At 37.5% G+C, this 16,186-nt stretch overlaps 1 protein-coding gene across 1 annotated transcript; it reads right to left on the minus strand.

The window, feature by feature from the left end:
- Positions 1-5,184: 5,184 nt before the first annotated feature.
- LOC118967026 (olfactory receptor 52R1) lies at positions 5,185-6,132 on the minus strand. The gene has a single exon (XM_036990913.2). The coding sequence runs from the start codon at positions 6,130-6,132 to the stop codon at positions 5,185-5,187; it is 948 nt and encodes a 315-aa protein (XP_036846808.2).
- Between the last annotated feature and the right edge of the window lie 10,054 nt (positions 6,133-16,186).

The following is a 16,186-nucleotide window of genomic DNA, read 5'->3' on the forward strand; positions in this document are numbered from 1 at the left end:
TTTTCAGAAGCTCAGATTGTTTAAGTACCTTAACATCTAGCAAATGGGAGAGGAAGCATTTAATTGGCTTATCTGAAGCTAAAGGTCAAGCTCTTTCTGCTGGTCAAAGTTACTTTTGGGTTCTCTCTGTAACAATAAGCCCGATTTTCTTTGATTTCTATGTAATGAGAAGAGCATGCAATCTCACCTTCTTTTGTTTTACATATGCTGGATTGATTTTCAAATAGTCTGTGGAGAAATAAGCTTCCATAAGGCAGGAGCCCTTTTTTGGTCCCACTGCCTGCAACCTGGATTCCTTGTTGGTAATCAGTAAATACATGTTCACTTATATTTTCTCTCTCCTTTGTCCCTCTGCCATTCATCACAGGATATAGTCTTACAAATTCTTCTTTTGATTCCATATTTTCCCCAAATGTAAAGCTGAGCCTTGAGAGCATTCTTGCAATGCCAGGAAGAAACTTATGTCAAGAGAAGCACATGAGAAGGGGGATAAAGTAAAAGTTTATAATTCTTAGAGATAATGTTTAAAATTTGTTATAAATATAAAATAGATGACCATTTTTCTACTTATGTTTATGTTTATTTCAATATCATAGGTACTTGATTTTAAATGCAATTATAGAAACACATTGATTTAATAATGTTTTAGAAAAATAAAAATAGTGCAATGGTTATATATATATTGACTGTGAAATACCTTCTTAATTTATATACTTTAAGTGAAAAATAGATGTGTTAGAATATTAGAAATCTGGACACTATTATTTGATTGTGAGTGAAGAAATGCTCATTTTTATGAATTTTATAGTAACTGCCTTAACACTGGCAGTATAGAATATGTTTAGTAGAATGCAGTCATTAGCATGTAGCATCAGCTGGGAAGCTTGTAACATTATACTGTGCTCACCTCAGACCAATTTAATTAGCCTGGGACTATCGGGCTTGAGTTCCATTTGATTGTGATGTAGAGTAAGGATTGAGAATTACTCTTAAATCTAAGAGTACTAGGGTTGGGATTCTAGGGTTCTCTCAATCTGATTTTTCCAATAGGTACCTACAATTGTTGGAAAATTTGATAACCTCTCTGGATATCTGTTTCCTCAGACATAAAATGAAGGTGGGGAATAGTAATTGTATTTTCTGAGTACCTGTGAGATTTAATTATCTGATTGACTTGATTTTTGATATATTCTGTCTTGTTTGGATACCTCCTTTATAAAATGCCTTTCAAGGTTTTGGTTTTTTAAAGAAATTTAACTTCGTAGAAGAAATACTTGCAAACAATCCAAATTACACAATCAGAATGGTGACAAAAACAAAGAGGTGGTTATAATTGTAACTTATTCTCACAGCAGAAGGTTACTTGTTTCAGCGGTCGTAGACCAAAGCCTGACCTTTCCAAGGGTTCTTCCTATTTTCTCTGGAGCTGTGTTCTTTTACCTCCTCCTCATTCATTCAAAGGTCTCTTTGCCATATGGTTATCTGATAGATCAGGCAACAGTTATTGAAGTAAACGTTCTTTTGCCATTGCTGTGAAATCACTTTAGTTTATGTCAAATGACTGTATGTGGGTTTTTTCCTAAATTTTCTGTTGTTTCCCATTTGTCTGCTGTTCTCTTCTTGCATTGATGCTGTACTGTCTTTATAACATGCTTTTTGATGCCTGATAATTTTAGCCCTTCAATTTTATTCTTCTGTAACAGTACCTTGGCAACTCTATATCCTTCACCTTTCCATATACATTTTAGAATAATTCACACAGGAAAAATTCTAAGAGCTCATTGGAATTGAACAGTACTGGCACATATTGAGTGAAGAAATGCTTGTTTAAGTTGAGTATGAAATACCATCATACTGATGACACCATGTATGGTTCTGTATAGAGTAGATGATACTGATGAGGCGTTCCCTATTTGAAATTACTCTAGAATTGAGGCCTGAGAGCATAGCGTGGCTGTGAGAATGGTTTAAAAATCAAGAGGAACTGACCTTCCAGGGGCTGCTTCTATTAAGTTCTGTCTCGCCTGTCTTAGGTGCTGTGTCACAATAGAGATGCATCTTGAGGGGAGACACATTGTGATAACTGCCCATCTTGCAGATGGGAAGTTGAGTCCCTCACTCAAAGTGCTCACTTGATAGTTATTGGAAATGACTCAGACAAGCTTGAGTTTAGTTGCAAATTCCATATCCTAGAGTCACTGGTTCTTAAAGTTAACATGAAGTAAGTCACCTATTTTCCCTGATTTAGAACACTTCAGTATGCTTTCTAATTATGATAGAGCTGAATGGGTTAAGTAAGTAGCTTTTATATAATTTTATATAGAGCTAGAATTATAAGTATTCAATGTGCTCCTTTTGGTCATCTCATACTAATTAGATGTTGAGATTACCAGCATTTCTTGTTCTCCACCCTATTCCCATCCTCTTTTAGAATGTTTGTTACAGAATAATTGCTTAATAGATATTTCTCCAATAGAAATTTTAAATGTTCAAATATTTGATATTTGTTAATGAAAAGAAGTGAGGGAGGTACACATTATTATTTATACAACAGAGTGTTTGACCAACACATCTTTCAAAATTTCCATGGGAATAATGAGAGGAGCCCTTTCTTAGGACTGAGAAGTCTGGTGGTATCCAGTATCCAAGGAATGAGGCAAAAATGGACCCACAAGTTCCACCTCACTGTCAGTATTATAATTGTTGGGACAATGGTGTTAGACTCTTTTAAAAATTCAATCATTCATGTAACTAGTTCTTTTGTACTGAGCTAGGTTTGGAGATAGAATAGTGAATGACTATGCTCTACTTTTATGGAAGTTATATTCAAGTCACATGAACAGATGGTAAATAAGTAATTAAAATAATTACAATAAATATTGTGCTAAGATAGGGAGGAAATAAAATATTTGTGTTGAAAGAAAATTAGTGGAGACAGGATCTAGTTGGGATGCACAGGTTAAGAAACATCTTGTCGATAAGGTGGTATTAGTTGAGATATGAAGGATGGTGAGTGGAAGATAGAATGTCCTAGAAAAGAACAATTGTGGGAAATGGAAAACTAGGAGCAAAGCCCTAAGACAGGTAAGAGGTGGATGTTTTTGGAAGTAAAGAAGACTAGAAGGGCTGAAGCAAAGAAAAAAGGTAACAACTTACCAGCTGAGGCATTTCAAAAAATAGATTATTCTACTCAGAAATAATAGGAAATGAACTACTCACACATGCAACAGTATGGGTCAATCTGAAAGACTCTATACTGAGCAAAATTCACCAGACTCAAAATAATGTATCATTTATTCTTTTATTTCTATAAAGTTCTAGTGAGAGAAAAGATGATCTATAGTTAAGGAAATTAAATCAGGGGCTGCCTGGTTGGGCTGGAGAGAGGGTCATTGACTACGGAGTCATAGGAGAAATGTTTCTGAAGTGATGGCAATGTTCTATATCTTAACTGGGCTGGTAGCTGCATAGGCATTTTCATTTGTCGGCACTCATCAAACTGGGAATTAAAATATTTGCATTTTATTGGCACAAGTTATACATCAAGAAAGCTAATTTTAAAAAGAAAAAGAGAGAGACTTAAAATAATTAATTGATTTACTGATAAGGGAATCATGGTTCTTTACAACTCTAAAGTTCCTTCAGAATACCCATTCATTTCTGGGGACACTTTTAGGCTCCAATAGCTGTTTCTCCTGAGGGAAGTAAACATCTTCCTGATTCCTCTCAAAGTACTTTCATCTGTTGCTGGTTTTAGTTACATAATAGCCTGAGTTCTAGAAACTTCTTCACTATTGGCTTTGACAGGAGAGTGGTGAATGATGATAAAAATACAAATGCAAACTGTGATGGATGTGTTTATTGCCTTGCATACACCTATTGTATCATAGGTGTATGCAATGTTCAACTCATCAAAATGTATACAAGAAATATGTGCAACTTTTTATATGTTAAGAACACCTCAATAAAATTGAAAAAAAATGAAATTTTCTAAAATACTTTAAAGTTTTAGCTAAAAAGGAAATTGAATATTAACTAACATTATTAAAATTCTCATTACCTTTACTATACATTATGGTTACCTTCAGAAGAGAATCTCCTTAAATCTTTTCTAAAACTTCTTCCTTCTGAAATTCATTGCATCAGGGAATCAAATTTTGCAAAGAGAGACCAACACTCAGCATATTTAATCCTCTTTGTTAGCAATCTCCAGAAGTCATGAATCTGGCAGCAATTTATTTCTAGATTTTGAAGCTCTTCTGGAACTTACTCTACTCTAAAATCCCTCATTCTCTTAGATTGTCAACTCCACTCCCATAAGCTTTGAGATTAAATTAATTTCCTCTGTACACTTTGTTGTTCTTTGACTTACTCTTTTGTCACACTATAAATAAACTTAACCTCAACTGAGGATAATTTAAAAAGCATACATAGAGGTGCACAAAGAAAACACAAAGCCACAATCTCACTGCTCTGAGCAGCTACTAATATCATTTGGAAATATTTACTGAATCTTTTTCTATGCATATGTATTGCTTTTTAGAAGTGGCATCAGCTTATGGGCATTTTTTTGCTTTCTTTCTAATAATAAATCTTGATACTCTTTACATCCTTAGATATACTCTTTGCAAATATAGTGGTTAAATGATACAAGATATTCACTTATTCATTGCTTCATGGGTTTCTTATACATCAAAATTTGTTTATGTGAATAATGAATCTATACATGTCCTTGCATTTTTTTTAAAAGAGTTCTATTTCTATAAAGAGATTCCAATTTGAAGAAAATACATATACCTTTTAACTGTTTGGAAGGAAAATACTAAACTCTTTCTCAACAAAATAGAGCAACCAACAGAATAAAAATAATTTCCACCTCGTTACTAGGTGTAAGATGACATCCACTTCCTATCATCACTAATTTGAAAGGTTAAGATATTTTTTTACTGTTTTCTTCTTCTGATGAACATAGGTAAGCTCAACATTTTTTAATCAATTACAACTTTCATGTTGCTCCTGTTCTGGGCTTCCTTAAAATTGCTCCTTTACTTTCTGGAGAGCTGCTGACCTCCGGGCCAGTGGTTCACAGAGATGACTTTGTGACGATGGTCATGGCAAACTTTCTGCATGTATGTCCCCAGATCAGAGGGGTAGTTGGGGTGGTTGTGATGCTGTCCTCTGGGTTCAGGGGTCTTTTCCACAACATCCTTGAATAACCTGGTCTCTGATCTGTTTGGTTCTGGCTCCATAGATGATGGGGTTGAGCATGGGAGGTACCAGTAGATAGAGATTAGCCAACATGGTATGTACCACTGGGGGCACATGCTGTCCAAAGCGGTGTGTGAGGAAAGTAAAGAGGGCTGGGATGTAAAGAGCCAAGATGACACAGATATGGGAAGCACATGTGCCAAAAGCCTTGAGTCGAGCCTCCCCAGAAGGCAACCTCAGAACAGTTCTCAAAATCATCACATAGGACATACTGATGACAATTATATCAAAGCCAACCACAGAGAAGGCCACAAGGAGCCCATATGCACGATTTACTCTAGTATCAGCACACACCAGCTTCAGCACAGCCATGTGCTCACAGTATGACTGGGGAATGACATGGTTGGGGCAGAAGGGCATCTTGGAGACCATAATGCAGAAGGGGCTCACCCACAGAAGCCCTCTCGCCATCACAGCTGCCCCGAGCTTGCCCACTACACATGACGATAGGATACTAGAGTGGTGGAGCGGGAAGCAGATAGCCACATAACGGTCCAAGGCCATAGCCATGAGCACCCCAGACTCCACGGAGGAAAATGCATGGATGAAGAACAGTTGGATGAGACAGGCATGGTATTCAATCTCATGAGCATGAAACCAGAGTATAGCCAGCATTTTAGGCTGGGTGGAAGAGGAGAGGACCAGGTCAGTGATAGCCAGCATGGCCAGAAAAAGGTACATGGGCTCATGCAGGGTGTGGTCAGTTCGGATTATATGAAGGATGGTGATATTGCCCACGATAGCCACAACGTACATGGCACAGAATGGAAGGGCAATCCAAAATTGGGAATTCTCAAGTCCTGGGATGCCAAGCAGGATGAAGGACACAGGATGAGAAGAGCTGTTCCCAGAAGCCAGCATCATGAGATGTTCAACTTGTTCTCCATTTATCTACTTCCTGCAGGGGATACCAGAACAATATTATTTATAATCTTTTGGAAGGAACAATTGAATCATAGGCATTTGGGGTTAATGATAACCTAGAATAATTTCTAATAGTGTTAGTAAATAAAATTTTGCAATGTGACGTAATGCTATTCCCTATTATTTATTCTTAATTATATCATTCAAATTGGGGTCAAAACATACTAAGGGCAAGCAAGTTCTTCATAAGAATCAATCTTTGTCTTGAAAGTAGAACCGGCTGAGGTTCTGACAAACACTGTCATAGTAATTCTTGCCCTTCGTCCCTTGTTACCAATAACTGATTTGTTTAACCTTTCTATTGGTCCTTTTTATCCCTCTTTCTCAGCCACTTGGGCAGATTTTCAGGGTAGGAAGCAGGCTTGAGAAACCTTTTGGCTGAAGAGCACAGCAATGTATGTAGAGATGTAGAGTTAGCTTTGACTCTAGGACAGTTACCATGGGGATTTGGGCTGGAAGATAACTGGCTGACCAGTTGTGCACCTGTAAATAAAACTATTGTCTTTAGTGTATGGCCCCTCCAGGATTAGGGAGTCCTTGAACTTGTTTCTGCAATAGTCAGCTCACAAATATTTTAGACTGTGTGGGCCATATAGTCTCTGTTGCAACTAGTCAGCTTAGACATTATAGTGGGAAAGCAGCCATTATCAGGATTTGAATGTTTGACTGTGGCTATATTCCCCCAAAAAAAGATTATTTGCAAAACAGGCTGTAAGCTGGATTTGGTCAGCAGGCTATAGCTTTTCACCTTCTGCCCAACATCATTAATTTTCATGAAGTCAGCCCTGAATAGTGCACCATTCTTGGCATCTGTGTGCTAGGCACAGAATGGGAGCTTAATAAACATGTGCTCAAGCAAATAACAAATAAATACCATTATTCAGTAAAGTGGCTTTATTAACTGTTATCCATATCTTAAAATGTTCTGATAGAGTGCTCTGAATGCTCCTATGGCCCTACACCCACCAGACTGTCATGTCTGTTTCTCATAGTAGAGATCTCCTTGCTAGTCAGTGAATGACTATGTGAACTCCACTCTATACCCATAACTTGTATTACATGGGTTGATCCTATATCTGAACCCACTGGTGACCACTACCTACTTCAGAGTCAGTTACAAAAAAGCTTACCTGATTTTTAAGGAACAGCTTTTCACTATTTAATCTCAGGTGATCTGAGCCTTTGTTTGAAAGCTTTAGTTCTTACATCGTCCATAACAGATCCAACTGGGCAGGAAGAGTATCTTTTCCAGTCCTCTGGGAACTAAGACATGTTTCACTCTAATGGTCCTAAAGGCTGTCTTCAAGATCCCAATTAGGTTTGGCCTGTGTCTGACTGTCTTTAGATTTATAACATTATGAGAGAAATGAGGCTCAGTTTTTTAAAAGCCTTGCTCTAAATTGGAGACCTACCTAGATAATAGCTATAGATTGCTCAAAATAAGCACTCACCATGCCTCTCTGAGTGGCAGAGTGGGAAGCAGATAGCCACATAACAGCCCAAGGCCATAGCCATAAGCACCCCAGACTCCATGGATGAAAAGGCATGGATGAAGAATGTAGACTCTCTGAGGCATGGTGAAAATTCAAAAACATCCATATTATCTGGGTCTAAGACTCTGTTTTACCCCCTCTGCCTGGCTAGGTGTTTCCAAACAGTTAGATATTCTTTTGGAGCCAGAATCTTCCTTCCTTCTTTTTGCATCCTGTGTGTCACCGCCTACTTGGGGGGATACAGTACTGAAGTCCAGCAGCACCTGGAAAATCAGACATAAGCCATCATTTTTCCTTCACTGGGCCCTGGTGAAGGTGTGCTAAAGATTCCATCTCTCAAACTATGTAATAATCTTTCTGGTTAATTATGAAAAGCATTGCTGTTTTTGCAGATATAACACTATAGCTTCTTATATTTTATTGTTTCTAAAGCTCACAAAACCTCTGCAAGCTTATTTTACAGTGAGAAAAATACAGCTAAAGGTACTTGCACAACTTGCCCAATATCACGTGATAAATTAGTGCCAGGGCACAACTCCACACCACTGTTCTTGGTGGAACACACCACTGCCTCCATTAGATAATGATTGGTTGCGAAGTGGCCCCTGGTTAAGAAATGAAGATTGTTGCCCTATCATGGTTACAGCAGATGTGAACGGGATTTGCCTGAGTTACAGACAGATCTGTTTTTGAACCTGGAACCCCTGACACTGCTCTGGACTGGCTCTAGAATACCCTTAGGGTTGGTCTTCTGGCATCTCTGGGTTTGGGCTGCTTTATCAAGATGGCGTCTTTGTTAGCTCCTGCCCAGGAGCCTTAGTGGAGAGCTCGCCTATTGTACTTACTCTTTTAGGGGTGGTGACTCTTCTCAACCTGAGAGCGCTGAGTCATATTGCCTGTGGTCCTTTCAAAAGCTAGGGTCTCTCCTGTCCTCCATCTACATCCCAGACTCTCTGATGTTGTTTTCGGAGACTGGAGATCCTCCCTATGTGATGCCTATGAGCTTCCTCGCTCCCTTCTTTGCCTCCGATTTTCTGCTCCCAGATGTTCTTTTTTGGGTGGACAGAGGAGGAGTGGAGCTGCCCTGGAACTCAAGTTTGTAGCTTGATAGGTGCCTCTTTCCTCCCTGCACTTTTACTGCTCTCCATGGATTCTCATGCTCTCACTATCAGCAATTCTGTTGTCCTTTTTACCCTCAGACTTATGAACTCAACAAATGCAACTTTAAGGCCACAAGTCATATGAATTGGATGGGACAGAATGTTAGAGAACCCTCAGTCACTTTTGGCGGTGTGTGAAGTTTTCAGTTGTAGTTCTGAGGGAAAGCATAAGGCGTGAGTTTGCTGGTGAGTTGAGGGATAAAATGTGCCTTACTTAAAGGGTAAGGATAGGCAGGTGGTATAATTTTCCTTCTTCCTTTACCTGCTTTTAAATATGTCTGCACCCCCACCCACCACAGTGAGAACTCCTGTGAGCACAGGGCATAGGAAAACAAAGTTAGGTCACCTTTTGTAAGCATTATGACTGGGGTGATCCCACACTGAACTTCAGATTCAGTTTTTTCTATATCCTAAAATACAGCCTAACTTGTGAGAACTCAGTGCAGCTTTTGGTTCAGGAAATATTTTTACAAGAACTGTGTTTTCACAGTGATGGAGCTTAGCTTTCATCTGTGAGTATGGGTTTGAGTCAGTGATTGGTACCCACTGGCTCTGCGGGTGCTCACTTCCTCCAGTCGTGATGTGGAAATAGTTTGTCCATCAGTTCAACCATGTAAGGCTGAAGGGAGAAAAGATACAATGGGCTTTGATCTTGCTATGGAAAAGCTTCAGAGAGATGTAGACTGTCTTCTCATTTGGAGTATCTAAAACTAAATTATAGCAAGTAATGCTAGATCAGGGGGTTTTCAGATACAGTGTCCTTCATGGCAGGATTGTGTATGAAGGACATGTTCTTACTTCTCTAGAGTTTCCCTGGAGTGTGCCGTGAATCTTCTGTCCATCTCAGAAGGAAACCCAGCCATCATGAAGCTCTGGACCTGGACCCCCCATGAGTCAGGCCACCCCACAGTGTGCTGCCTTGCCTTTCCTCTTCTTGGAGCCCCTGTGAGTCCTACTGCTCTCTGGGAAGGGCAGAGATGACTGGGGGACAGGGAACCACTCACCCTGAGCTCTACTTCATTTTGACCATATGCCACTCAAATTGGCTCCTGGGTTTCAGCTTTTAGCAGAGGCTGTAGGTTAGGGCCTATTTAAAGACCTATTAAAGTCTGGCTTTTCCCTTCTCCCACACATTAATTCCCCCCCTTTCTCCAGAGTCCTCCTACTTTCTAGTCACACTGGCCTCCTCTGAGACTGGAGATTAAAGCTGGAAGCATTAACCTCTTAGTTTCCTCTCTCCTCTGTACACACAAAGGCCAAAGTAGGAGATTTGAATACATGTGTTAAAATGTGTGTTTTGAGATTACCTGAGTGTGAGTTTATCTGTATTCATGTATTTTTGTTGGTCTGTATATGTATATTTACCATTGAAGGGCTATTTTGTGCAATGTGAAATTGTGTTAATCTTACATATGTTGATGTGTTTATCTGAACAATATGTCAATAAATTATTTGTTAATAAATATATAAATATATTTGTTAGGGACTAGATCTGCATGTGAATATGTGTGTGTAACTGTGCAAGTAGGAATAATCATTTGCATTAAGTATACATATTTTGTGTGACAACATGGCTCTGTGAATACAAGGCCACTGAACACACGTGCTTTGTGAAGGCGTATGGTAGGTCCAAACCTGACACTGTGAGATTACATATTAGTGTATATATATATGAATATGTATATGCACGGTGGATGGGTTTGATGAGGGTTCTGACAACCTATTTGTTGTCAGAAGTTTGACAAGGTCGATGTGGTTTGGAGGTACCCCCACTTCTGCATAGGTGCTTATCTGGACAGCAAAAGGGCTTCTGCCAGGAGGCCTCCCCATAGTTATTCTTGAAACTGTGAGGCTGGAAGGTCCTCTTCACTCAGCCTACCATTAAAAGCAATGCAGTTTCCTCTTTCAATCCCTCTATAAGCCTCTACTAGTATTCTCTTTTTCATTTTTTCTCAGTTCTTCCTGTTGTGCAAGATGTCAAATGAAGATTTGAGAAAAAATATATGAGTAGAGAAAGTAAGGATTTACTTTCAAAGAGTGCAGAGCAGTCAGACTCCAGAAGCTGTGTCTGGCAATATCCAAAACCCGATGCTCATTTATAGGGACAAATCACACAAAGAGTTACCAAGCTTACCAGGTTTAGATTAATCTGCTTTTGGTGTATTGTGATCCATACTCACAAAGCTCTTGGTTTATATTAAGATATCAGCATAACAGAAATTAGAGATTCAACTCTTTTTGTTAGGGAGTTATGTTTACAGGAATTATTTAAGCTTTAATTATTTGGGGAATGAGGCTGACATTGTAATTTTGGATTTATCTCAGGTTGTAAATTGATTTTCTTTGTCTGTTTCTAACTGCGGAAGATGAAACACTCTGTATAACCAAAGTAGAAGAAGGGATCAGTTCTTTTTCTTCTTCATTTTTCTTTTTCTGGAGAAAATCTGCATTAACCTAGACCAAAATGTGACATTTGGGACAGGACTTGAGTTTCCTCATCTGTTGCATCTTCCACAGCCCCAAATGGTATGGTGGCTCCAGGTGATGTGACACCAGGCTCTTGTGGAATCTGCTTGTTAGGACAGCCACAATGATTTTCAAGTCTGGTCAGTCATGGCTTGCTGAAATGAGTGTATAACGGAAAGATCAGTCTTTGCTTGTTGGATCTTTTAAAGGTCCTTTGTGGTTTGTGTCTTTCACAAGCTAGGATGGCTGCAGGCTGTATTGAGGACTTGTTTAGCTGGCTCACAGCCCTGCTCTGAACCCTAGTCTCTATGTGTAAAAGTTTCTGGGCAGTATGGAGAATCCAGTTAAGGTTGGTTACTGTAAACTTCTCGCCACACCATTCTGTGAGTTTCATTTCTTAGGGTTGCAAAGGCTGAGACAGAGAATGAAGTTTGGAAAGAAAGTTCTGATGGAAGAAAATGTTATTGAGGATATTGACATGAGCCTCCTGGGTCAGCTCAGTATAGTTGTGTCCAGGTCCACAGCCTCATAGTTCTTATATCCTCACTTCAGTTGACGTTTATATCCACTGTACTTCAATCAATCATTTATGGACACAGGCTGGACTTTGTTACAGCTCAGAGCTACTCCATCTCTGAAGTCTTGAGCACCTCATTCCCAGTCCAGAATGTTACCTTTCTTGTTTTTTCATTCCATGTTTTCTACACCATCAGTTCCTTTAACTCCACATATTTTTCTAATCCTTTCAATACTTTTTTCTGTTAAAGTTCTTTTCTATAAAATCCCATCCTCACAGTTCATTATTTCAACCATATTCATATGAATAATCTGAACACCTAGTGATCACAGCTTCATTGAGAAGATCATGTCCTGCTACCCCAGTACCACTAAGCAACTATTAGACTAATAGCTAATGTACATTAGAAAAGGTGCTCTACATTATTACTTATAGGGAACAATAAATAAAACCACAATAAGATGCCAACACAAACTCATTAAAATAACTAAAATTAAATACATTGACAACACTACGTATTGGCAAAAATGTGGGGCAGTTGGAGCACTCATGCACTGAGTACAGCACATCAGGAATCATTTTGGCAATTTCTAATAGAGATAAGCATCTTTTGACCATAAATTCTACTTGTAGTTCACACCCCAATTAAGAGGTTTATATATACACCCAAAATGTCTAAGAATGTTTATAGTAGCTTTATATATAACAACTAAAATATGGAACCAACCCAAATATCTGTCAATCAGAGATTAAACAAATTTGGGTCATTTATCCAGTAGCATAATATGCAGTAAAAACAGAAAAGAATAAAGAACTGGGAAAAAAGTAAATGTAGAAAATATCGTGGAATTTCAAACACAAAAGATAAAGAGTAAAGCCTAATGCCTTAAAATAGGAAACACATGACTCACAAAGAAAGACCAGTAATTTTAATTTTAGTCTACACAAGTTTAGCAATCAATGGCTGAGATTTGTTCAGTAGTTTCTACATGCCAGGTTATGTTCTAAAGGTTTTAAAACTGCATAGCTACATATTCTCTACAACAACCAAATGAAATAAGTAATAGCGTCCTCATTTTACAGGTAGAGAAACTAAGGCATAGAGAAGTTAAGTTTTTACACTGTCGACATATACAACCAGAATGTTATCTCTAGTCTTACTCACTGCATTAACCTAGACCTTAAAAATATTCAGAGAGAATTACTGAAACAATTTCATATAGCCAATCTATCAATGAAGTATAAGAGCAAACAAAAATTTTAGATGAATAGGAACACATAAAATTCAATATTTTCTTTATCTGCATTTTTTCTTATTAAAACTGGAATACATGTCCAGAAAAATGAAATAAATATCCAATAAAGTTCAACAACTGGTAAGCAAGCTTGAGAGGAAATTACTCAGGGGTGCCATAGGAAGTAATCCAAGGAAATTTGACATGCTTTAAAAAATGCAGTATGTATTAAGGCTGTGAGCAAAATATGACCTCAGAATAGAAATGGTGTGAGAAATTCAGAGCAAAGGCCCCATCCTAGACCTAATGAATTGAAATATTTATTTTAACATGATCTTGAAGTTATTTGTATGGTAATTAATTTTGTAAGCATCTAATTACCATTTATGAGTAAATAGCAGGAAGTCATTAGTGAGATGATGAAGAAAGCCTGTCTTTATCCTGCGTGCAGGCAAAATGGAAGATAGTTTACAGTCCAGAGAAAACTGAAAGTTGTCCTACAAAACTATAGTTCAATATAAATTAAACATAAATTTGACATAATTATAGGAAATTAAATTAGTGTAAAATGAATGGATGCCTCCTCTTACAGTGGTATTTGTTTAGCAATACAGTCTGACATGTCATTCTTTTTGTCATAATACATATTCTAGATTCTATGTTGAATCATGTTTAGTTAATCATAGTTCAGTCAAAATGTATTTTCTTTGAGGTTCAAATGACTGAAATACAAATATGTACAATTTAGTCATAGCAGTAAGACTGTATGTAGTTCTATTACATCTTATCCAGGGAAATATGCTGTAGTGACTAAATTTGGGAACAGAAAAAGAAGAGAAGGAGGGAATTATAAGTGTATTTCTTGCCTGCTTCTTACAGAGCCGCATATAGAATCTAAAGTTAATGGAGGAAAAAAATAGACTGTTTATATTCATTGAAAAATATTATAAAGATAAATAAAGGAAGATGGGAAATATTTAACCTGCTTTGGTCTAGTGTGGTGAGCCTCCTGAGAAATTCTAGTCCTCATACCTAGGATCACATTGCTCATCTCCAAACCCCAAGAGACCCTTGCAGCAGCCCTGTGTTACGTGCTGGGCTCCTTGTAGAAGACCGGGTCCAAGAGCTGTGCACATACATGCTCAGCTGGGCAGTGAGTGGGAAGGGCAGCTCTCCCTCTGTTGGGAGCCAGGTAAGATGCGAGCACCACAAAGAGCAGACCGAGAAGAGGGACTGTTAGAGCTCCCCTGGCAGGCAAGGGATAGAACAGAGAAAGGGATTGTTTGTGGGGCTGCAGGTACTTAGAGTCAAAGGACTGCAAATCAGAGAGGCTCAGAGGGACAGGCTGAAGTTGCAGGAATTAGGTGAGAATTCCTCAAGAGGTTTTCAAACAAATTTTCTTTCCAGGAGAAAAACATCAAGTCACTTATATCAAGGAAATGGAGCAAATTGTGATTCTCTATGGCCCCAATTTAACATTTATTGTATACTCTTTTTGTTGTTTCACTTAGGCTTTGAATTTGACTGATTTCTGTATCCCTATTTGTTCAAAAATAAGGTTTTTGAGTTTTCATTTAGCACCAACTCCACATTTTTACAGGATCCTTATAGTCTGAGCTTTCTAATAGCTCTCTTAATAGAAACCATTTATATTCAGAAAGAAGTACTTCACATGCATTTTGGCATCTGACCTTCAAAAAACCACTGGAAAGAGGCAAATCAGGGATATTTTTAAACCCAAGGTTTACAGATGAGGAATCTTAAATGGGAATTTGTTACCCAAATCCTACTCCTGTCAGTGTTGGGGCAAAAACTTTTATCTTCATCTTTATTATGCTATTGGACCAGAATAATACATCCCAATGTCCACCATTTCCTTCATGACCAAAACCTCTGGACACAGAAATCTATTTAATGTTATTGTTTCCTGTTCCCAACTCCCTCACCATCAATCAAACCACAGGCTGTCACCAAAGAAACAGATGCACAATCTGGTTTACAGCAGATACAGCAATATTCTTTGTTCTTGGCCTTTTAATGTATGTATGACATACTGTACTTCTTGTTTTGTTTACAGATACCTTTTGTAATCAGTAGTATTTAATTTTTTATATCAATATTTTAATTTCACCCTATTTAAGAAGGCATTCCTTAAAAAAGTCATAAATGCATTTTCTCTTGTGTGTTTTGTTACTATCAAAGTTTTGTTTTGCCTTGAAATTCTTAATACAAATAGAGTGATCTGTGTAAAAAAAGAATATTTTATAAATTGTCAGCCAATTGACCAAACATCATTTATTACACATTATAGTGTGATGTATCACACATCTTAGTGATAAAAGATGCCATTGTCATTATATTCTATCCTCATTCATACTTTTTTTGAAATGATATTCTTTTAGTGGGTATGTATATTTAAATCTTTAGCAATATTGTACTTTGTTAATTATAACATCTTTATATTATATTTTGAAAGGACACGTCCCCTCTGTTGTTTTCAATATGTACTGAATATATTTGCACATTTTAGGGTACCAAATACATTTTAGGATCCATCTGTCACTATCCATTAAAAACCTTTGTATGTTATTGATTGATAATGCTGTAATTTATGAGAGCATTTATTTAATTTTTGAGAGTATAATGGGAAAATTCACATCTTTACCCTTTTGAAAAGTCTTACATTTAGGAAAGTAATAAAGGACTTTATTTATATTCTTCAATAAATGTTTGCAGACTTTTCTCCCTGACAATCACAGACTTTTTGTTATACCAATACATTTTACAGTTTTATGGCAATTGTAAATAAATCCTTATTTTTATAAAATTTTCTCAGTGGTTAATTCCAGGAAGTTATTAATGTATGATATTGATCTTTTATCTGGTCACTTTGATAAATTCTGTTTTAAGAGATTGCAGTCTGTTCTTTTGGATTTTATAGGGAAAATCAATCAAAATATATATAGAGACTTTTTTACTCCTTTCCAAAAGCAGCACTCTCCCCTTTTATTTGCTGGTCTTTTTCCATTTACTAAGACTTTCCATTAAGTGTTGAATAGTAGTTGTGATAGCAGTTACCTTTATTTTGTTCCTGATTTTAATAGAAATGCTTTTAATTTGTCA

The sequence above is a fragment of the Manis javanica genome, chromosome 11, assembly GCF_040802235.1.
Source record: "Manis javanica isolate MJ-LG chromosome 11, MJ_LKY, whole genome shotgun sequence".
NCBI classification, from domain to species: Eukaryota; Metazoa; Chordata; class Mammalia; order Pholidota; family Manidae; genus Manis; species Manis javanica.